We start from the raw sequence: 23,867 nt of genomic DNA, 5'->3' as shown, positions 1-23,867 counted from the left end.
CACATACACACATGCAAATGCAACTCACACACACATGACTAAAGTCTCTGGTAGCTGGTGCCAAACTGCAAGCAGCAGTGCTTTATGAGAGAGGCAACTGGGTGGGGGAAAGGAGGAGGCTGGGGCACGGAGTGGGAGGGATAACAAGGTAGGGGTGGGGGACAGTAAAATGCTGCTGGGAGCATGCAGAGACAAGTTGGAGAGTAGGGCAGCTAAGTGCAGTTGGGAGGTTAGACAGTGGGCAGAGGAGAGATTTTTTTTTTTTTTTGGGGGGGGGGGGGGGTAGTGGAAAAGGAACAAAATTTTAGACTGGGTGCATTGGTGGAATAGAGGGCTGTATAGTGCTGTAATGGGAATAGAGAAGGGACTGATGGGTGAGGACAATGACTAACGGAGGTTGAGGCCAGGAGGATTACAAGAACATAGGATATATTACAGGGAGAGTTCACACCTCTGCAATTCAGAAAAGGTAGAATATTTGGAAGAATCCAGATGGCACAGGCTGTGAAGCAGTCATTGAAATGAAGAAGGTCATGTTGGGTGGCATTCTCAGCAAAAGGGTGTTCCAGATGTTTCTGGGGAACTGATGACCTTCGCTGTTTAGTCCCCCTTAAACATCCAACCAACCACCACCACCACCAGATGTTTCTTGACCACAGTTTGTTGGTGGACATTCAAGCAGACAGACAGCTTGTTGCTTGTCATGCCAACTGAGAACGCAGCACATTGGTTGCAGCTTAGCTTGTGGATCACATGACTGGTTTCACAGGTACCCTGCCTTTGATGGGATAGGTGATATTTGTGACTGGACTTGAATAGGTGGTGGTGGGAGGATGTATGGGACAGGTCTTGCATCTAGGTCTATTAATGGGATATGAGCCACGAGGCAAGGGCTTGGGAGTGGGGTTGTGTACAGATGAACAAGAATATTGTGTAGGGTCAGTGGGTGGCAAATACCACTATGGGAGGGATGGGAAGGATAGTGGGTAGAGCAGTTCTTATCTCAAGGCATGACAAGAGGTAATAGAAACCCTGGCAGAGACTGTTTAGTTGCTCCAGTCCTGGGTGAAACTGAGCCACAAGGGGAATGCTACTCTGTGGCTGGATGGTGGGACTTTGTGAGGTGTTCGGTGACTGGAAACATAAGGCATGGGAGACCTGTATTTGTACAAAGTAGGGAGGGTAGTTATGGTCTATAAAGGCCTCAATGAGACCTTCAGTGTATTTTGAGAGGAACCGGTCATCATTACAGATGCAATGACCACAAGTGGCTAAGCTGTATGGAAGCACTTCTTGGCATGGAATGGGTGGCAGCTGTCAAAGTGGAGGTTCTACTGGTGGTTGGTAGGTTTGATATAGACATCTTTGTGGAGGAGGTCAACATTGAGGAAGATGGCTTATTGGGTTGAACAGGACCAGGTGAAGCAAATGGGGGAGAAGGTGTTGAGGTGCTGCAGGAATGTGGATAGGATATCCTCGTCCTTGATCCAGATCATGAAGATGTCATCAGTGAATCTGAACCAGATGAGAGGTTTGGGACTCTGGGTGTTTAGGAGGTATTCCTGTAGATGAGGCGTGCATAGGTTGGTGTAGGATGGGCCATGTGGTTGCCCATAGCTGTACCCTGGATCTGTTTGTAGGTAATGCCTGCAAAGGAGAAGTAATTGTGGGTGAGGATACAGTAGGTCATGGCGACTAGGAAGGTGGTGGTTGGTTTGGAACCTGTTGGGCATTGGGATAGATAATGTTCAATAGCGGTAAGGCCATTGGCATTAGGGATGTTAGTGTAAAGGGAGGTGGCATTCAATAGTGATGAGCAGGACACCATGTGGCAAACTGTGGAGAGTCAGTGGAGGAAATGGTTGGTATCTTTTATATAGGATGGTAGGTTACAGGTAAATAGGTTGAAGGTATTGGTCTATGAGAGGGGAGATTCTATCAGTGGAGGCACAGTAACCAGCCACAGTGGTGGCATCCTGGGTGGTTGGATATATGGACTTTAGGAAGCAGGTAGAAGATAGGAAGGAGTGGAGGGAGTGGTAGGGGTGAGGAGAGAGAGATGGGCTCTGGGGAGGGATTCTCGGCTGGGCCTAATGATTGCAGGAGAGACTGAAGATGCTGATGGATTTCTGGAATAGGGTCACTGTGGCAGGGTTTGTAGGTGGATGAATCTGACAGCTGGCAGCATCCTTCTGCCAGGCAGTGATTGCAGTTCAAAACAACAGTGGTGGAGCCTTTGTCAGCAGGCAGGATTATGTGGTCAGGATCAGTTTTTGGACTTTCTGTTGTTTGATTCCAAGAATAAATCAGATGTCAGGCGTGATATTTGCTGGTGTTCCATCAGGAGCCCGATTGTTACTTTGAGAGTGAGAAGGGGTTAGTAGGCGGTTCCAGCCAACTTTGCGATCACTAGGGGCTGAATATTGGTTGGACATGGTAGTCTTCATTTTATACAATTATGTAAGTTTGATTGGTAAGGATTAGATGAAGGAGGATTTTGCCTTTCCAATCTGTCTTGGACTGGAGATCTCCTCATCTTGGCCTTCTGGTTATTGTAGGTATGGAGTATCTCTAAGTAGACAGACATTTCTGGTAGTTGGCAGTATGACTGTCCTTGCAATTTCAACAAGTTGGTGCAACATTTAGCAGTTTCGTGCATTACGCAGTCTTGTGAGCTTGACCACATTTGAGGTATTTAGGTTGCAAATTGCAATGCTGTGATTAATGAAAGAATTTCTGGCAATTCTGGTTTGGAGGAATTGGCAGTCTGAGTTTGGTCTGGAACAGATGGTGTGGGACTGTCATCAGTTTCATCATCAGAAAGTGCATGAAAGTGGTTGGAGATTGGCACATTGGAAATGGGATCAGTTTCCATTCCATTTTCATCTTCTTGTACTGGTTGTTGTTTTGTGTTTCCCACAGAAGACACTGCAGAGGCCTTCCTTTTCAGAACAGAAATCTTGATTTGATGTGTGAAAGCTTCTTCCAGGTGTGAGGTCACTGTTGGCTCTTGGTGCTTGTTGTCCTTTTTGCTGTCTTTACTGAATTTCCTCATTATTGTTCCATGAGTTTGTATTTGTGAATCATGTATTAATGTGAGTGGGATGTGATTGGATGAATGTACAGTTTGTTTGCATGGGAAACTGGAAGCCCTGTCAGCTATGGAAGCAACTGAGGACTCCATAGAAGATTTAGAAGAAGTTGGAACTTGAGATATTTGTCTCAGACATGGGAACGAGCCTACTGTCTGCCTTAGATTAGCTTTGGTGTGCATTGGCTGGTGCCATGTGAGGGGGGGCACTGGCATGCAAGGCCCCTGTCAAACAACTAGATCTGGCTAGCCCAGAATCACTAAAACAAATAGTAGTTGGAAATCGTCATGCACTCCTTCTAATAGGCGCTCCTCATACATGGTTGTTTACATCTTTGGGCAGGTTTAGTGACATCTCTGTACAGTCAAAGGGACTGTGTCTATGATACAATATCCGCAGTCAGTGTCTATCATCAGGAGTTCTGGGAACCAGAGTGATGCAAAACTTTTTTTGATGTGTGTATTTGAACAGCAAAATAACTGATGGTGTCCAAGGTTAAGAGGATATAAAATGTAGATTGTCAATAGCAGGAAAAGTGCTTCCAAAAGACAGAAATATTTTAAAGTCTAATACAAGTATTTGATTGGAGTATACCATTGTACAGAAGTGAGAGACTACAATGGACAGTACAGAGGAAACAGAATAAAAGTGTTTTGAAATTTGGTGCCTTGGCAGAATTCTAATGATTAGATAGGTAGATTAGATAACTGCGGAAGAGGTACTAAATCAAATCGGTAAGAAAAGAACCTCATTGTACATCCTGACTAAAGGAAGGTATCAGTTGACAGGCCACACCCCGAGGCATCAAGGAACAGTATGTTTGGTAATAGAGAGAACTGTTTTTGTGCTATTAAATTCAAAGAATGGTTTGATACAGATCTCCATGCTACTCTACCCTGTGTAAGCCTCTACATCTCCTGACATCTTCTTTCTGCAACCTACATTATTTTGAATGTGTTTACTGTAATCGTCTCTTGATCTCCTTCTTCAATCTCCTGCTCCCCCCCCCCCCCACCCCCCACCCCCCCTTTCCATTCTTCCTTCCAGTACTAAATTGTTGATTCCTTGTTGTCTCACAGTGTGTCCTATCAACCAATCCCACAAATTTCTTTTCTCCCCAATTTTACTTAGTACCTTCTCATTAGTGACCTTCTCATTAGTACCCATCTAATCTTCAACATTCTGCCATAGCACAACATTTCAAAAGCTTCCATTCTCTCATTGTCTGGACTTCGTATTACCCAGGTTTCACTTCTCTACAAGGCTGTACTCCAGACAAATGCTTTCAGAAAAGAATTGCTAACACTGAAATTTATACTTGCTGTTAACAATTGTCAGTAATACATTTCTTGTTAAAATTCAGTCGACATTTTACATCATTTTTAGTTTGGCCACTGTCAGCTATTTTACTGCCAAAATAGCAAAATTAATCTAGTACTTTCAGTGTCTCATTTCCTAAGCCAATTCCTTGAGGATCACCTAATTTAATTTGATTACATTCAATACCCTTGTTCTGCTTTTAGTAATGTTCCTCTTATATCCTTCCATTTAGCTGCAATTCCAAGTCCTGTGCTGTCTCTGACAAAATTACAGTGCCATCTGCAAACCTCAGAGATTTTATTTCTTCTCTCTGAACTTTAATTCCTTGTCCAAATTTATCTTTGGCTTCCCTTATTGCTTGCCCAGTATACAGATTGAATAACATTGTGTATATACAACAACCATGTCTCACTCCTTTCTCAACCACTGCTTCCCTTTCATGCCCTTTGATTATTACAACTACAGTTTGATTTCTCTACAGGTTGTAAATAACCTATCATTCCCTATGTTTTACCCCTGATGTCAAATTCTACCTGCAGTATAACGTCTCCCAACTCATCTCCATCTACTTCCTCTTCCATTTCTATAATATTGCCTTCAAGTTCATTTCCCTCATATAGTCCCTCAATATGTCCACCTCTGTAGCTTAGCAGTAGCATTTCCGCTTATCACGCAGGGGTCCTGGGTTTGATTCGCAGCAGGAGACTGGGTGTTGTGTGTCCTTCATCATCATTTTCATGATCATTGACCCACAAGTCGCTGAAGTGGCGTCAACTAAAAAGGACTTGTAATATGGCGGCCAAACTCCCCCCCCCCCTCCCCCCCCTCCCCCCCTCCCCGCATGGGGTCTCCCAGCCAACAATGACGTACACTCGTTTCCATTTCCCCTTCATATATTCCTTCTTTGCTTAGCTGTGGTTTGTCATTTGAGCTCTTGATATTCATGCAGCTACTTCTCCTTTCTCCAGAGGCCTCTTTAATTTTCTGTTTGGCAGTATGTATCTTTTCTCTAGTTATACATCAGACATGTCTGACAGAAAAGGCACAACACTGTTACTTGATGTGTAGGATATTTCATATGTTGAGTATATCTGTAGGCATAACTGCCTTGAAAACACCAGTGCAGATACACAACAGGGTCCGAGCCTCTTGCTGGAGTACAGGACTCACTGTGAGCAAGTAGGTGAATGGACAGTGGGTGCTACTGGTGTGTGACAAGTTGAGAATTTGGGTTGGATGGAAAGCGTGTCCAGGTGGCTAAGGTGGTTAAGGCAACTGCTCACATTAAGTAGGAGATCCTGGTTCATGTCCCAATCCTGCACAAATTTTCAACTTTCACCAACACATTATTTCGATGCCTGATTGTGGCTGGAACCAGTCTCTCCTTTGAGAATGGCTTTTTTGTCAACGAACTCTCACCTAATGCTGCTACCTATGTTGAGAGATGACATTCTGGCTGCTGTGGAATACTTATCACCTGATTTTAAGAAGACTTTTCAGCGAAAAATTTAATTTTTGCACGTCTTACATGTGATATCTTTGCTTAATAAAGGACTGAATTTCTTTTCATTATTTGTCATACTTACTGTGCTGCATCAAATTAAGTAAAGCAGTACATGGAATTTTAAAGAGTTTGCAAAGAAAAAAATGCACTGTATAAACTTTGCATGTGGTTGATTTTAGCCAATATGTTGCTGTCTGTGAAATGTAAATAGGATATTGAGACTTTATTTAAAATTGAGACACAACAATATCTCATTCCATTCTCAAGTTATTGGTTTTCATATCCACTGGACAGTCACGTACATGTTCTCAGTTCTGTTAATGTGGACTTTCTGGTTGCTGTGAAATACTTATCATAAAATTTTAAGAAATTCAATTTTAATGGAACCAAACAGAGAGATAACCCTGGTGGGGTTTTCTGTAATCTTTTCAAGACCTTTCATTGTATAGATCAAGAAATCATATTAGAGAAAATCAACAAGTTATGGCTTTAAAAGCCTTCTCACGTCAGTGGAGTCATAATTATAGTAAAAACAGTGGGTCACATTATCAATTTCAAGGGAGATCATAGTTTTTTTGAATGTCCAATTCACATCTTGGCTCACTATTGACTAAATAGCAAGCCAGGGTGTGTATCGTACATTTAACAAAGCTATGATCCCCCTAAAAAATGTCCTCCATAGATGGGGACAAAATGTCGGGTTTTAAAGTGAAATCCCTTTGACCACAGCATAATAGCCCAGAATATTTTATTAATTGTGACAATTCTGGCCGTGAAAGTTTATATTTTACAATTAAATACAGTGTGCCATGAGGTTTGGTACTCGTTTCACACCTTTTCTCTGTCTATCCTGAATGTTTTACTTTGGACTCTGGGAGACTCTTCTAAAACTGTAATGTTTGCTGATGATGGGCTTAAGCATGCCCATTCTAGACACAGCCAGGAGAATAATGAAGAGGCTTACAGCTGATTTGTAGCCAACTCGGGTACAAAGAAATCAATTAATTTACAATGTTTAGGACGGGTGGTAGGGACAGAGCATCGAGTGACATTATACTGAGTGCACTATCCGAAAATTACCTCGAGCAATTAAACAGAGAACCGACTCGTGGAGATAACATCTTGGACCTACTGATAACAAACAGACCCAAACTTTTCGACTCTGTATGTACAGAACAGGGAATCAGTGATCATAGGGCCATTGCAGCATCCCTGAATATGGAAGTTAATAGGAATATAAAAAAAGGGAGGAAGGTTTATCTGTTTAGCAAGAGTAATAGAAGGCAGATTTCAGACTACCTAACAGATCAAAACGAAAATTTCTGTTCCGACACTGACAATGTTGAGTGTTTATGGAAAAAGTTCAAGGCAATCGTAAAATGCGTTTTAGACAGGTACGTGCCGAGTAAAACTGTGAGGTACGGGAAAAACCCACCGTGGTACAACAACAAAGTTAGGAAACTACTGTGAAAGCAAAGAGAGCTCCACTCCAAGTTTAAATGCAGCCAAAACCTCTCAGACAAACAGAAGCTAAACGATGTCAAAGTTAGCGTAAGGAGGGCTATGCGTGAAGCGTTCATTGAATTCGAAAGTGAAATTCTATGTACCGACTTGACAGAAAATCCTAGGAAGTTCTGGTCTTACGTTAAATCAGTAAGTGGCTCGAAACAGCATATCCAGACAATACGGGATGATGATGGCATTGAAACAGAGGATGACACGCGTAAAGCTGAAATACTAAACACCTTTTTCCAAAGCTGTTTCACAGAGGAAGACCGCACTGCAGTTCCTTCTCTAAATCCTCGCACAAACGAAAAAATGGCTGACATCGAAATAAGTGTCCAAGGAATAGAGAAGCAACTGGAATCACTCAATAGAGGAAAGTCCACTGGACCTGACGGGATACCAATTCGATTCTACACAGAGTACGCGAAAGAACTTGCCCCCCTTCTAACAGCCGTGTACCGCAAGTCTCTAGAGGAACGGAGGGTTCCAAATGATTGGAAAAGAGCACAGATAGTCCCAGTCTTCAAGAAGGGTCGTCGAGCAGATGCGCAAAACTATAGACCTATATCTCTTACGTCGATCTCTTGTAGAATTTTAGAACATGTTTTTTGCTCGTGTATCATGTCATTTCTGGAAACCCAGAATCTACTATGTAGGAATCAACATGGATTCCGGAAACAGCGATCGTGTGAGACCCAACTCGCTTTATTTGTTCATGAGACCCAGGAAATATTAGATACAGGCTCCCAGGTAGATGCCATTTTCCTTGACTTCCGGAAGGCGTTCGATACAGTTCCGCACTGTCGCCTGATAAACAAAGTAAGAGCCTACGGAATATCAGACCAGCTGTGTGGCTGGATTGAAGAGTTTTTAGCAAATAGAACACAGCATGTTGTTATCAATGGAGAGACGTCTACAGACGTTAAAGTAACCTCTGGCGTGCCACAGGGGAGTGTTATGGGACCATTGCTTTTCACAATATATATAAATGACTTAGTAGATAGTGTCGGAAGTTCCATGCGGCTTTTCGCGGATGATGCTGTAGTATACACAGAAGTTGCAGCATTAGAAAATTGTAGCGAAATGCAGGAAGATCTGCAGCGGATAGGCACTTGGTGCAGGGAGTGGCAACTGACCCTTAACATAGACAAATGTAATGTATTGCGAATACATAGAAAGAAGGATCCTTTATTGTATGATTATATGATAGCGGAACAAACACTGGTAGCAGTTACTTCTGTAAAATATCTGGGAGTATGCGTGCGGAACGATTTGAAGTGGAATGATCATATAAAATTAATTGTTGGTAAGGCGGGTACCAGGTTGAGATTCATTGGGAGAGTGCTTAGAAAATGTAGTCCATCAACAAAGGAGGTGGCTTACAAAACACTCGTTCGACCTATACTTGAGTATTGCTCATCAGTGTGGGATCCGTACCAGATCGGTCTGACGGAGGAGATAGAGAAGATCCAAAGAAGAGCGGCGCGTTTCGTCACAGGGTTATTTGGTAACCGTGATAGCGTTACGGAGATGTTTAATAAACTCAAGTGGCAGACTCTGCAAGAGAGGCGCTCTGCATCGCGGTGTAGCTTGCTCGCCAGGTTTCGAGAGGGTGCGTTTCTGGATGAGGTATCGAATATATTGCTTCCCCCTACTTATACCTCCCGAGGAGATCACGAATGTAAAATTAGAGAGATTAGAGCGCGCACGGAGGCTTTCAGACAGTCGTTCTTCCCGCGAACCATACGCGACTGGAACAGGAAAGGGAGGTAATGACAGTGGCACGTAAAAGTGCCCTCCGCCACACACCGTTGGGTGGCTTGCGGAGTATCAATGTAGATGTAGATGTAGATGTACCAAAAGTAGAATTAAACAGGCAGAGACTGGATAAAGTTCTGTGTGTCAAGTTCCCAAGCTTCAGATGGATAAAAAACTGACATGGCAGTGACATAAGTATAGATTATCCTGAAAGCACATTTGTTCCTGCTTTGTACTTACAAATCACTTTCATTATGTTGGCTTGCAGACAGGATTGCTAGCATACTCTGGATACTTTCACTCAGTACTGTGATATGACTTGATAAGAAAGGTGCCTATTGTGTAAAGTTGATAGCTGAACATCTTGCAGGGGCGTGGGGATCCTGACACTTACCTCCTGATACATACAATCCACAATGGTTGTTGTAGTTAATAATAAGAATGAATTCAGGATGAACTCTGGAATTCTCTACCACATTCAAGAAGTAAATACAGTTTTCATCCAGTCTATATACACCTCTGTAGGGTTACAGTGCATCTTTAATATCTGATGTGAATGTCTGTAATAGTTTGTTAGTAGGCATCAGGCAAGGAATTGAAAATCCCCAAATATTCTAAATTAAAGTAAAATAATATCTCGTTAGCTACTGCTCTGACAATGTATTAGAGTATTTGGAATCAGGGCTATAAATTTTGAATACAGTAACTCAAATATTTGTATTAAGAAGGTCATGTTTTGTCAGTTATATTGGCCACTTGCAGCGGTATATAAAACTCTGTTCTGACCTCCAGGTATGTAAGCTTAGTCTTTATAGAGTTTTTTTTATTTCTGTTATTCTGGCTGTTACTTGCACAAATTGTGATACATTAATTCACATTATTAATCACAAATATCATTATGGAGTATTTGCTTGGCACTTAAGCATAAAAGTGCCTGGGTCCATAAGAGACTTCTTCAGTGTTAAGTTATCAACTTTGTGTAATATTCTTACTGCACACTTCGGCAGAATATTTTTTTTTTTTTTTTTTTTTAATTTAGCTGCATTGTCCCATAAGATTACCCCAATGGACAGTATTGACTGAATGGATGAAAATATTTAGGTTAACTTAATTAATAATGAATCTTTCACTGTAAGTGACAACATTGATTTTTTTTATTTATTTATTTATTTATTTATTTTTTTTTTTTTACACTGGCTTCTAGGCAGTACTATGACCATATAATCATCATCCTGTTGTATCTCAAACAATTATTCAGTCAGTCCAATTTGTATCTGAAGTGCAATGGTCTTCTAAAACAGTTGAAGCATTGTACTTATTTTTTAGTCACTGATAATTTAATGTTTGCAGTGCAACTAATGTTGCAAATCCATGATAATTTTTCCCTAGTAGTCAATTGTGTTACAACAGATTTTAGATCATTAGCTTCATATACACTAAACAGTTTCTCTATAATTATTTATGAAACTTATTGTATAACTGAATGGATCATCTAATTATATGCAGATAAAATGTCATATTTATTCTTCCGTTTCAGGTTTTGAAAAATCTACTTGACAAGCCTGAGATTCAAGGTTCAGCTTGGCATACTTGTCACAGAGAGAACTATAAACAGGTATGAAATTTATTAATGTTTTAAGATGTTCCATATGCTTCTAGAATGGTTATTTAGAAATTAAAGATACATTCCTTGACAATTACTAAGGAACAGAGACATTGTTGGACAGGAATAATCACAGGCAATGATTGACGACATGAAACACAGTACATAAGTAATAGAGGTGGAGTGGTATATTTATAACAAAAAGTGGTACAGATTTCACTACATGGGAAAGATAGATAACAGACATACATAATGTTTATGCTTGGCACAGGTTAGACTCCCAATACAATGGTCGATACCAGACTCTCAGTAAGGAATATGCCCTCGTTGGGCACTAATGCACATTTTTCACCTGTTATTAATGCTGGCTACCAAATAATTGAGGATATTGTCCTGTGCCTCTCTCAAGGTGATTTTCAGTCCTTTCACAGTTTGGGAGGTGGTGTTAATTGAAAAACAAGTCTGCCAAAAGCTTCCCTTTCCAGGCATGCTTTACTGCGATTATGTCCAGAGAATATGCCGGCCATTCCATATATTCAGTATCTTCACTTTCCAGTCTGTCTGACATCTCAGCGGTCCTCTGTAGCATTGTCATCCGTAAACAGAAAGCTGGGATCTGCTGCACCCCTAAATGAGGCATACAAGATCCAGAATAATCTCCCAGCAATACCGCTGTGTTGTAATTGTACCTTGCACAATGATATGCAATGGCATTCAGCCATTGTGCAAAATGCCTGTCCACACCACAATGCCTAGGCCATATTGATGATGTTCGTGGACACTCTATGGTGTGTAATATGTTCCTCTCTTTCTCTGTCCACACTAGCTGATGGCCAGAATCATTTGCCACAGTGAAGCAGGGTTCATTGTAGAACATCACTCTGGACTATTGATGCTGATCCCAACCAACATCCTACCTTCACCAATAAACTCTTTCTCAGTGATGGTGTAGTTGAAGTGAGATGTATTTAACAGGCTTTCAAGCATACAAATCAGCCTGATATAACTGCCACAAATGGTTCTGGCTGAGGCACATGTACCAGCAGCAGTTTCAAGTTATGCAGTGATCCGCCTAAGAGTGAGATGTCTCTTTCTTTTTGCCACTAGGGCTATGTATTGATCATCTTGCAATGTGGTGTTCTGTCTACAACCACCAGCATGCTTTCAATTACCATTTCCACCATCAGCAACCTTTTTTCCTTTTGTGATGATGAGTTGACACTGTTGGACACATCCATTACTGTGGCCACAGTAGTACACTTGACTTGACCAGCTTCCAATGCAACAATGCAGTTAACACATCCTACCCTTTACATTTCCTTATACTATCATTGGGTGTTCTGTAACAATTGTTGGCTGTTCCACAGCAGTTGGCAAATTGTACCTTATTATGTGTCAGTTGTTCTTTAACAGCTGTCAATAGTGGATAAGTTATTAAAAGTGGAGGAAAGGTGGCAGTACCATCTGTGTTGTTTGAATCTTGAGTTGCAATTAACCATGCCTAGGATTTTATTTAAAAACAAAGATGATGTGACTTACCATACGAAAGCGCTGGCAGGTCGATAGAAACACAAACAAACACATACATACACACAAAATCCTAGCTTTCGCAACCAATGGTTGCTTCGTCAGGAAAGAGGGAAGGAGAGGGAAAGACGAAAGGATGTGGGTTTTAAGGGAGAGGGTAAGGAGTCATTCCAATCCTGGGAGCGGAAAGACTTACCCCTTTGTCTTTAAATATGTCTGCTTGTGTCTGTATATGTGTGGATGGATATGTGTGTGTGTGTGAGTGTATACCCGTCCTTTTTTCCCCCTAAGGTAAGTCTTTCCGCTCCCGGGATTGGAATGACTCCTTACCCTCTCCCTTAAAACCCACATCCTTTCCTCTTTCCCTCTCCTTCCCTCTTTCCAGATGAGGCAACAGTTTGTTGCGAAAGCTTGAATTTTGTGTGTATGTTTGTGTTTGTTTGTGTGTCTTTCGACCTGCCAGCGCTTTCGTTTGGTAAGTCACATCATCTTTGTTTTTTGATAAATTTTTCCCACGTGGAATGTTTCCCTCTATTTTTATATATATATATATATATATATATATATATATATATATATATATATATATATATATATATATATATATATATATATATAGTTATCATAGAGGGAAACATTCCACGTAGGAAATATATATCTAAAAACAAAGATGATGTGACTTACCAAATGAAAGTGCTGGCAGGTCGACAGACACACAAACAAACACAAACATACACACAAAATTCAAGCTTTCGCAACAAACTGTTGCCTCATCAGGAAAGAGGGAAGGAGAGGGAAAGACGAAAGGATGTGGGTTTTAAGGGAGAGAGTAAGGAGTCATTCCAATCCCGGGAGCGGAAAGACTTACCTTAGGGGGAAAAAAGGACGGGTATACACTCGCACACACACACATATCCATCCACACATATACAGACACAAGCAGACATATTTAAAGACAAAGAGTTTGGGCAGAGATGTCAGTCGAGGCAGAGGTGCAGAGGCAAAGATGTTGTTGAATGACAGGTGAGGTATGAGTGGCGGCAACTTGAAATTAGCGGAGATTGAGGCCTGGTGGATAACGGGAAGAGAGGATATATTGAAGAGCAAGTTCCCATCTCCGGAGTTCGGATAGGTTGGTATTAGTGGGAAGTATCCAGATAACCCGGACGGTGTAACACTGTGCCAAGATGTGCTGGCCGTGCACCAAGGCATGTTTAGCCACAGGGTGATCCTCATTACCAACAAACACTGTCTGCCTGTGTCCATTCATGCGAATGGACAGTTTGTTGCTGGTCATTCCCACATAGAATGCGTCACAGTGTAGGCAGGTCAGTTGGTAGATCACGTGGGTGCTTTCACACGTGGCTCTGCCTTTGATCGTGTACACCTTCCGGGTTACAGGACTGGAGTAGGTGGTGGTGGGAGGGTGCATGGGACAGGTTTTACACCGGGGGCGGTTACAAGGGTAGGAGCCAGAGGGTAGGGAAGGTGGTTTGGGGATTTCATAGGGATGAACTAAGAGGTTACGAAGGTTAGGTGGACGGCGGAAAGACACTCTTGGTGGAGTGGGGAGGATTTCATGAAGGATGGATCTCATTTCTGGGCAGGATTTTAGGAAGTCGTATCCCTGCTGGAGAGCCACATTCAGAATCTGATCCAGTCCCGGAAAGTATCCTGTCACAAGTGGGGCACTTTTGTGGTTCTTCTGTGGGAGGTTCTGGGTTTGAGAGGATGAGGAAGTTGCTCTGGTTATTTGCTTCTGTACCAGGTCGGGAGGGTAGTTGCGGGATGCGAAAGCTGTTGTCAGGTTGTTGGTGTAATGCTTCAGGGATTCCGGACTGGAGCAGATTCGTTTGCCACGAAGACCTAGGCTGTAGGGAAGGGACCGTTTGATGTGGAATGGGTGGCAGCTGTCGTAATGGAGGTACTGTTGCTTGTTGGTGGGTTTGATGTGGACGGACGTGTGAAGTTGGCCATTGGACAGGTGGAGGTCAACATCAAGGAAAGTGGCATGGGATTTGGAGTAGGACCAGGTGAATCTGATGGAACCAAAGGAGTTGAGGTTGGAGAGGAAATTCTGGAGTTCTTCTTCACTGTGAGTCCAGATCATGAAGATGTCATCAATAAATCTGTACCAAACTTTGGGTTGGCAGGCCTGGGTAACCAAGAAGGCTTCCTCTAAGCGACCCATGAATAGGTTGGCGTACGAAGGGGCCATCCTGGTGCCCATGGCTGTTCCCTTTAATTGCTGGTATGTCTGGCCTTCAAAAGTGAAGAAGTTGTGGGTCAGGATGAAGCTGGCTAAGGTAATGAGGAAAGAGGTTTTAGGTAGGGTGGCAGGTGATCGGCGTGAAAGGAAGTGCTCCATCGCAGCGAGGCCCTGGACGTGTGGGATATTTGTGTATAAGGAAGTGGCATCAATGGTTACAAGGATGGTTTCTGGGGGTAACGGATTGGGTAAGGATTCCAGGCGTTCGAGAAAGTGGTTGGTGTCTTTGATGAAGGATGGGAGACTGCACGTAATGGGTTGAAGGTGTTGATCTACGTAGGCAGAGATACGTTCTGTGGGGGCTTGGTAACCAGCTACAATGGGACGGCCAGGATGATTGGGTTTGTGAATTTTAGGAAGAAGGTAGAAGGTAGGGGTGCGGGGTGTCGGTGGGGTCAGGAGGTTGATGGAGTCAGGTGAAAGGTTTTGTAGGGGGCCTAAGGTTCTGAGGATTCCCTGAAGCTCCGCCTGGACATCAGGAATGGGATTACCTTGGCAAACTTTGTATGTGGTGTTGTCTGAAAGCACGGCCAGCACATCTTGGCACAGTGTTACACCGTCCGGGTTATCTGGATACTTCCCACTAATACCAACCTATCCGAACTCCGGAGATGGGAACTTGCTCTTCAATATATCCTCTCTTCCCGTTATCCACCAGGCCTCAATCTCCGCTAATTTCAAGTTGCCGCCACTCATACCTCACCTGTCATTCAACAACATCTTTGCCTCTGCACCTCTGCCTCGACTGACATCTCTGCCCAAACTCTTTGTCTTTAAATATGTCTGCTTGTGTCTGTATATGTGTGGATGGATATGTGTGTGTGTGCGAGTGTATACCCGTCCTTTTTTCCCCCTAAGGTAAGTCTTTCCGCTCCCGGGATTGGAATGACTCCTTACTCTCTCCCTTAAAACCCACATCCTTTCGTCTTTCCCTCTCCTTCCCTCTTTCCTGATGAGGCAACAGTTTGTTGCGAAAGCTTGAATTTTGTGTGTATGTTTGTGTTTGTTTGTGTGTCTGTCGACCTGCCAGCACTTTCATTATATATATATATATATATATATATATATATATATATATATATATATATATATATATATATATATATATATATATATATATATATATATATATAAAACAAAGATGATGTGACTTACCATACGAAAGCGCTGGCTGGTCGATAGAAAAACAAACAAACAAACACATACATACACACAAAACTCAAGCTTTCGCAACAAACTGTTGCCTCATCAGGAAAGAGGGAAGGAGAGGGAAAGACGAAAGGATGTGGGTTTTAAGGGAGAGCATAAGGAGTCATTCCAATCCCGGGAGCGGAAAGACTTACCTTAGGGGGAAAAAAGGACAGGTATACACTCGCACACACACACACATATCCATCCGCACATACACAGACACAAGCAGACATTTCCAAAATTCTTTCTACTGTAAATAATAGCTGTTTAAAACTATAAGAAATAATGCAGTTAAATAGTATTCCAAACCCCTCTTATGATCGTATTAATAAATTGATTCAACTGAAGGGAATTCCAATCATACCAAAGCTTTAATTTTTTAAAAGGGAATTCCAGCCATGCCAAAGATTTAATTTTTTATATTAGTCATCTATCTTACCTTTAGATTAGATTTTTATATTTTCACCTGTTGAATTTTCTTTTCAAGGTATCTTTTTCTGTTGTGCATGGGAAAAAATGGGAAAAAATTTTGAAACAGCTAAGTCGGTCAGGTATTGGATCAAAGTACGGCTCAACAATGAGGTGAGTATTCTCTTTAAACATTTTGATTATTTTCATGACAGCTAAAACTATATCCGATACTGCATGTTAATAGTATTAATATTCATGTAAAATGTATTTTGTCGGTTCAGACTATAAAATTTAAATAGATTTTAGAAACTGTTCAGCAGAATGCAGTACCACTACTCAATGTAAATTGGTTAGTTAAATATGTTGTAGGCCATCAGCGTGAGGTATCTGAAGGACATAAATGAATAACTTGCTGAATGAAGCAGCAATTAGAACTTTCTTGTTATACTGGTCAAAGAAAAATCTAAATATAGGTAACTTGTTGTTCCAGCCATCAAGTGGTTAAAATTGAACATTTCCCTCCCTCAATTTAACCCAGTACCTCTTGCATATGTTTTATAGAATATACTATTGAGGGAAATAATATGTCAGTTACCATTACAAAAATGTCAAACTTTCAGACTACACAAACAAAGAGAATGACTCCACTTTGCATACAAAACAAGAATTTTTATGACTTCACACAATTTTGCACAATTTTTACTTTCCTTGAAATAAAACAGAAAGTGGAGTTTTTTTTCCAAAACTTATACAGAATTTACACTAAAACATATCACATCACCTTTTATTTTCAAGATGGCTTCAAATAACTGACAACAAATCGATAGGGAGATTATAAGTACAGCATAAAGAAAGTTGGCTGTAGCTATAAACAATATTGTCTTATCTTTGGGAAGATCAAGAAGGTAAGCTTTTCTGTGGAATAGGCATTTTAAAAGACACAGCAATGATCCCTATCTGATATGTGACATCAGTCTAAAAGTCTTTTTAACCAGAAATCATGTTCTATGAGCAGTACGAACTTCCTTGTATACAGGGTGAGTCACCTAACATTACCGCTGGATATATTTCGTAAACCACATCAAATACTGACGAATTGATTCCACAGACCAAACGTGAGGAGAGGGGCTAGTGTAATTGGTTAATACAAACCATAAAAAAATGCACGGAAATATGTTTTTTAACACAAACCTACGTTTTTTTAAATGGAACCACATTAGTTTTGTTAGCACATCTAAACATATAAACAAATACGTAATCAGTGCCGTTTGCTGCATTGTAAAATGTTAATTACATCCAGAGATATTGTAACCTAAAGTCGACGCTTGAGTACTACTCCTCCGCTGTTCGATCGTGTGTATCGGAGAGCACCGAATTACGTAGGGATCCAAAGGGAACGGTGATGGGCCTTAGGTACGGAAGAGACTGGAACAGCACATTACATCCACATGCTAACACCTTTTTATTGGTCTTTTTCACTGACGCACATGTACATTACCATGAGGGGTGAGGTACACGTACACACGTGGTTTCCGTTTTCAATTACGGAGTGGAATAGAGTGTGTCCCGACATGTCAGGCCAATAGTTGTTCAATGTAGTGGCCATCATTTGCTGCACACAATTTCAATCTCTGGCGTAATGAATGTCTTACACGCCGCAGTACATCTGGTGTAATGTCGCCGCAGGCTGCCACAATACGTTGTTTCATATCCTCTGGGGTTGTAGGCACATCACGGTACACATTCTCTTTTAACGTACCCCACAGAAAGAAGTCCAGAGGTGTAAGATCAGGAGAATGAGCTGGCCAATTTATGCGTCCTCCACGTCAGATGAAATGACCGTCGAACATCCTGTCAAGGGTCAGCCTAGTGTTAATTGCGGAATGTGCAGATGCACCATCATGCTGATACCACATACGTCGACGCGTTTCCAGTGGGACATTTTCGAGCAACGTTGGCAGATCATTCTGTAGAAATGTGATGTATGTTGCAGCTGTTTGGGCCCCTGCAATGAAGTGAGGACCAATGAGGTGGTCGCCAATGATTCCGCACCATACAGTCCACGGTCGCTGTCGCTCTACCTGTCTGAGCCAGCGAGGATTGTCCACGGACCAGTAATGCATGTTCTGTAGATTCACTGCCCCGTGGTTTGTGAAACCCACTTCATCGGTAAACAGGTAGAAGTGCAACGCATTCTCTGTTAATGCCCATTGACAGAATTGCAGTCGATGATTAAAGTCATCACCATGTAATTGCTGATGTAGCGACACATGAAACGGGTGAAAGCGGTGACGATGCAGTATGCGCATGACACTACTTTGACTCAGTCCACCGGCTCTCACAATGTTCCATGTACTCATATGTGGGTTCATGGCAACAGCAGCTAACACACCAACTGCACCTGCTTCTCCTGTGATGGGCCAGTTACGGACCCATTTGCGTGCTATGACCATACCTGTTGCATACAGTTGGCGGTAGATGTTTTGCAATGTGCGGCACATTGGATGCTCTCTGTCCGGGTACCGTTCTGTAAACACCCTGCAGGCTTCAGCTGCATTTCGTCGACACTCGCTGTAGATGAGTATCATCTCCGCCTTTTCAGAGTTCGAATACACCATGGTCACAGTTCCTACAACACTACACTATCACAGACGTCTGGTAACACGGTGTACTACAGTTGGTCCGTGTGCAGAGACGAATGCAGAATAACAGTAGCAGCAAGCGCTACATACGGACACTGCGACAGCTAGACCAAACCACAACAGAGCACTACAGCCACACTTGTAAACACGGTCGTCTTCGTAAACATGTCCCTGCAGATGCTGCTCGCCAACCGTGGCCCGTGTTTGTTACAACACGCAACTGAATGTCGGAGGTTTCAAGCGTCAACTTTAGGTTACAATATCTCCGGATGTAATTAACATTTTACAATGCAACAAACGGCACTGATTACATATTTGTTTATATGTTCAGTTGTGCTAACAAAACTAACGTGGTTCCATTTAAAAAAATGTAGGTTTGTGTTAAAAATCATACTTCAGTGCATTTTTGTATGGTTTGTATTAAACAATTACACTAGCCCCTCTCCTCACGTTTGGTCTGTGGAACCGGTTCATCAGTATTTGATGTGGTTTACGAAATATATCCAGCGGTAACGTTAGGTGACTCACCCTGTATATGTTACACCAATATAAGAGAATTAGATTAATGCATAAGGCACTTAAAAATATACCACGCATCACATAACAATTTATGACAACTTGCTTTTGTCAAGGACTTGTATAGTTAGTTAGAATGTATATTTTATTGATCATGGTCATAATATTTTGCCATATTATCAAATTTCTCAGTTGTTTTATCAAAATAGCAAATTTTCTTAATGAGTATATCACATGATGATCATTCAAATAAATGTGTGGTTGTTATATTTACATTGAGGGCATCTCTGATGAATTTGTCAATGGTCTGTTGACTGATTCATGTTTCATTATTATTCACATTCCATTTATTTCTACATCTATTTTTAACTAACACACTTTTATAATTCTCCCTTCTGTCTCCTGTCACACAAAATATGAGGTATTACACACTCAACAATTCTTCAATGAAACAGAAAGCTCAACTGGTCACCATGTAGAGAGAGAGAGAGAGAGAGAGAGACTGGCAGCAGACAGAGAGAGAGAGAGAGAGAGAGAGAGAGAGAGAGAGAGAGAGTGAGTCAGTGTGTGTGCTGTATGTGGATACCCTGTTAAATAAATACAAAATGAAGCAGTACTAAAATGAATAGGTGGGGAAAAAAGTGTTTTGGTGGCCCTGACAAGAAAAATAGATTAGTAGGACATCTGTACATCTGTTCCAGCTTTCAGGAAGAATGATCTAGGCACTGGGAGGAACAGTAGAGCAGGTACATGGCAATTGCAAATAAAGTGTAGAATATGTAAAATTCATTATATGTTCATTATTATTTTAATTATATAATATTTCATAAAACACGTACATTACCAATAAACTATAATTTAAAAATTCGATTCTATAAAATATACTAAGACAAAATCCAACAAAATTATTTATATTAAATAATTAAATAAACAAAAAATAAATATAATGGGTGTAGTACAGAAATGAATAGATTGATTTGATCTTAAAATATTGGAATTGATAAGGAACACCATCAAACAACTCACAAGACTAAACACTTAAAATATAGAATAAAAACAAAAAAGGTCTGCATTCCAGTTAATTGCAAATATGAAACCTAGGAGCTGTGAAGATCAGGAGTAGGGCTTTGGCAACTGCTATCCATGCCCACACTTTATTGCTTACTGCCTGTTGTAACAGTGTTATGGATTGCACTGCAATTAGATGGATGTTTTTTATTTTCCTACACTTTTATATTTCTTAGCCAAGTCAATACTTTGTTGAAAGTTACGTGATTCACATCACCTCAACCTCTCACACTTTGAAGCAGAGAAAATAAAATTGATCAATCTCATGCAGGTTACAAATGCAAATGAAGAGCTGTCTTATTCTCTAATTGGATGCCATTTTCTTTTTCAAGAAGCTCAAGTTGTCAGCTACAAAACTCATTAGTGAGAAGATACTCTGTGATATCCATATAAGAATCCCTACTGTGTTAGAAAAATACATATATAAGCTTCATTAATTAACACCATGTATTCTTTGTTCCTGAAATGAGTTGCCTATAAGGTGTTCTTTCTTTATGTATTGGGAACACATAACCATTTCTATGCAATAATCACACAGTTTACAAATATTTATAAGTTTTCAAATTTTCATTTATTTTTCATGCAATTTTTTTCTCTATGTTGCTACATCAACCAGAGTAGGTGAAGAAATAGCTAAAGTAGAAAACTAACCCCTAATGTCATTGAAGATTTGAGAATCTTTTCACACTTGTCCATACATTTAATGCCACAGACATCAATTATTACAAATTTGCACTCATAAGAAATTGTGCATGAAGAGTAAGTTATCATCATCATCATCGTCGTCGTCATCATCATCATCATTACCACTAATAATCAAGTATTAAACTACTATTAGTTTGTTCCAGTTTAGATTAGTTTAGAGATTAGATTAGTACTTGTTCCATAGGTCATGAATACGACACTTCGTAATGATGTGGAACGTGTCAGGTGTCTATACAAGATATTACACTACACAAAATATTACATTACACTTAATATTTTTAATTTTTTTAATGGGGGTTGGGGAAATTACCCACTTATTATATCCAAAAATTCATCTAATGAGTAGAAGGAGTTGCCCTTAAGAAATTCTTTTAATTTCCTTTTAAATGCTATATGACTATCTGTCAGACTTTTGATGCTATTAGGTAAGTGACGAAAGACTTTCGTGGCAGCATAATTTACCCCCTTCTGAGCCAAAGTTAGATTTAACCTTAAGTAGTGAAGATCATCCTTTCTCCTAGTGTTGTAGCTGTTGTGACTCGCCGATCTTTCAAAGTGCCGCCGCGCAGTTACGCGCGTCCTCTACATGGGGTGCTGTCTGCCAGCCATGCAGCAGCAGTGCCACCTAAGCAGCCACCAGCCAGCGGCCGCTAGACTTGGACTCAGTTATGATTTGACTGTTAAAGTGTACACACGTCTTACTCTGTTTACTTGATCTGTGACTTTCATGTATTGTGTCTTCCTTGAAATATATTTGTTCAACTTGAAGTTATAACAATTGGCGACGAGGCAGTGATTTTTCTTTTCCATCATTGACCCACATGTTTCCATGGCTACTTTAGAGTAACTATTGCAAGGTCTCATAGAACAGCAAATGCTTCTCACAAATGTGATTCATGATTCTGTTGCAGCATCAAATGCGGGGCATCTCTCGTCGTTGTCTCTACCTCCTTTTCCTCCTTACGACAAGACGGCGGAAGAATGGTCTGATTACAAAAAATGTCTTCAACAGCACGTCTTGGCATTTCATGTCATGGACAAACAAACATGTAAGTCTCTGTTCCTTTCATGGATTTCACCTCAAATGTATTGGTTGTTGTCACAATTGCGTCCTTTGAAAGATCCTGCGTCTTTGTCCTTTGCTGAAATGTGCTCACTTCTGTCTGTCTATTTTCAAAAGCAAACGCATGTAGTAGCCTCTCATGTTGCCTTTTATCATTGTCAAAAACAACTGAATCAATCCTATCGCGCTTGGGCTGCTGAACTTCATGGCCTCAGTAGAAAGTGTCAATTTGTTGCTGAAGTTCACAAAGAATCCTACGCCGATTCCATGGTACGGGATGCTATTATCCGATCGGTGCCCGACAAAGAAGTTAGGCAATGTGCCCTTCAATTGGCAAATCCGATTCTAGATGAAGTCCTATCCATCACTCAGTCTTTTGAAATTTCTTGCGCCACTAGAGTGCAAATAGAGGCATGGGGCGACGTCAGGGAAATACAACCTCTGTGCGATGTTGACAAAGCGTGTGGCGTGTCCCCACCAGCCGATGTGGCCACAGCCTTGACCTAACTGTAAACAAACCTCTAAGAAACTGCAGCAAAACCCACGGCAACTTCCTTCATGTGCGCAGTGTTTTATGAAACATTCACAATAAGATTGTCCACAACGTTGGGCCGTGTGTCACAAATGAAAGAAAAAGGGTCATGTGTCATCCGTTTGCAAATTCAACTGCAAACATGATGTTCATGTACATGATGCTGATTCTGATTCTGTGTTGTCTGTCAATTGTACTTCTTCCCTTTCAGGGAAGTTATTCCTCACTCTCCAAATACTTGGTCGAGATGTTTGCGTGCAGGTGGATACTGGTTCTGCTGCCACTATCATCAATTCTCAGACATATCTTCAGTTGGGTTCTCCAATCCTGCCACCTGTCACTAGGCAGTTACGGACTTACAATAAACAGATTTCTCTCTTGGGACAATTTGATGCTGAGGTATCTTATAAATCTGGCGTTCGCACTGTTCCCATATTTTTGGTCGACCATAGTAATGCGGAGAATCTTTTTGGTTTCAATGCCTTTCACGTTTTTGGGTTCTCCATAGATTACTCTGTCAATATCGTCTCTGATGCTATTCCTAATGCTCAATTGGATTCCTTGTCGACGACATTTTCGTCCCTTTTTTCTCCTGGGTTAGGCTGTGCAAACGACTTTGAAGCTCATATCACGCTCAAACCCATTGCTCAGCCTCAGTTTTTTCGGGCTTGGACCATTCCTGTGGCCCTTTGTGATCAGGTCAAATGGGAGCTGGATCGTCTCACTGCTTCAGAGGTCTTGCTTCCTGTCACTTCCAGTGAGTGGTCCTCTCCTGTTGTTGTCGTTGCTAAGCCAAATGGTGATATTCGTCTCTGTGGCGATTTCTAAGCCACTGTAAATGCTCAATGCCTTATCAACACCTACCCTATGCCTCAACCTGAAGAATTGTTCACTAAACTTGCTAGAGGCCAGTATTTTTCTAAACTTGACCTGTCAGAAGCTTATCACCAACTTCCTCTCGACGCTGCTTCCCAGCAGTTTCTGGTCCTTAACACGCCTTTCGGCCTCTATCAATACCAACGATTGCCATTCAGGGTTGCCAGTGCCCCTGCTCTCTTTCAGCGATTCTTTGAACAATTATTGCTCTCTGTCCCTGGGTGTATAAATTACCAGGACAACATTGTTGTCACTGGCTCCACCACTGACGAACATCTTCAAAA

General features: G+C 41.3%; 1 protein-coding gene across 1 annotated transcript in view; it reads left to right on the top strand.

The window, feature by feature from the left end:
* The window catches only part of LOC126475493 (uncharacterized), a 248,704-nt gene that overhangs the window by 55,038 nt on the left and 169,799 nt on the right, over positions 1-23,867 (top strand). The window contains exons 2-3 of the mRNA XM_050103399.1: positions 10,718-10,795; positions 16,258-16,352. Coding sequence (XP_049959356.1) covers positions 10,718-10,795; positions 16,258-16,352 — 173 coding nt within the window. The remainder of the gene's footprint in view (positions 1-10,717; positions 10,796-16,257; positions 16,353-23,867) is intronic.

The sequence above is a fragment of the Schistocerca serialis genome, chromosome 4, assembly GCF_023864345.2.
Source record: "Schistocerca serialis cubense isolate TAMUIC-IGC-003099 chromosome 4, iqSchSeri2.2, whole genome shotgun sequence".
In the NCBI taxonomy this organism is placed as follows: Eukaryota; Metazoa; Arthropoda; class Insecta; order Orthoptera; family Acrididae; genus Schistocerca; species Schistocerca serialis.
This window is presented reverse-complemented; position numbering and strand designations above follow the sequence as displayed.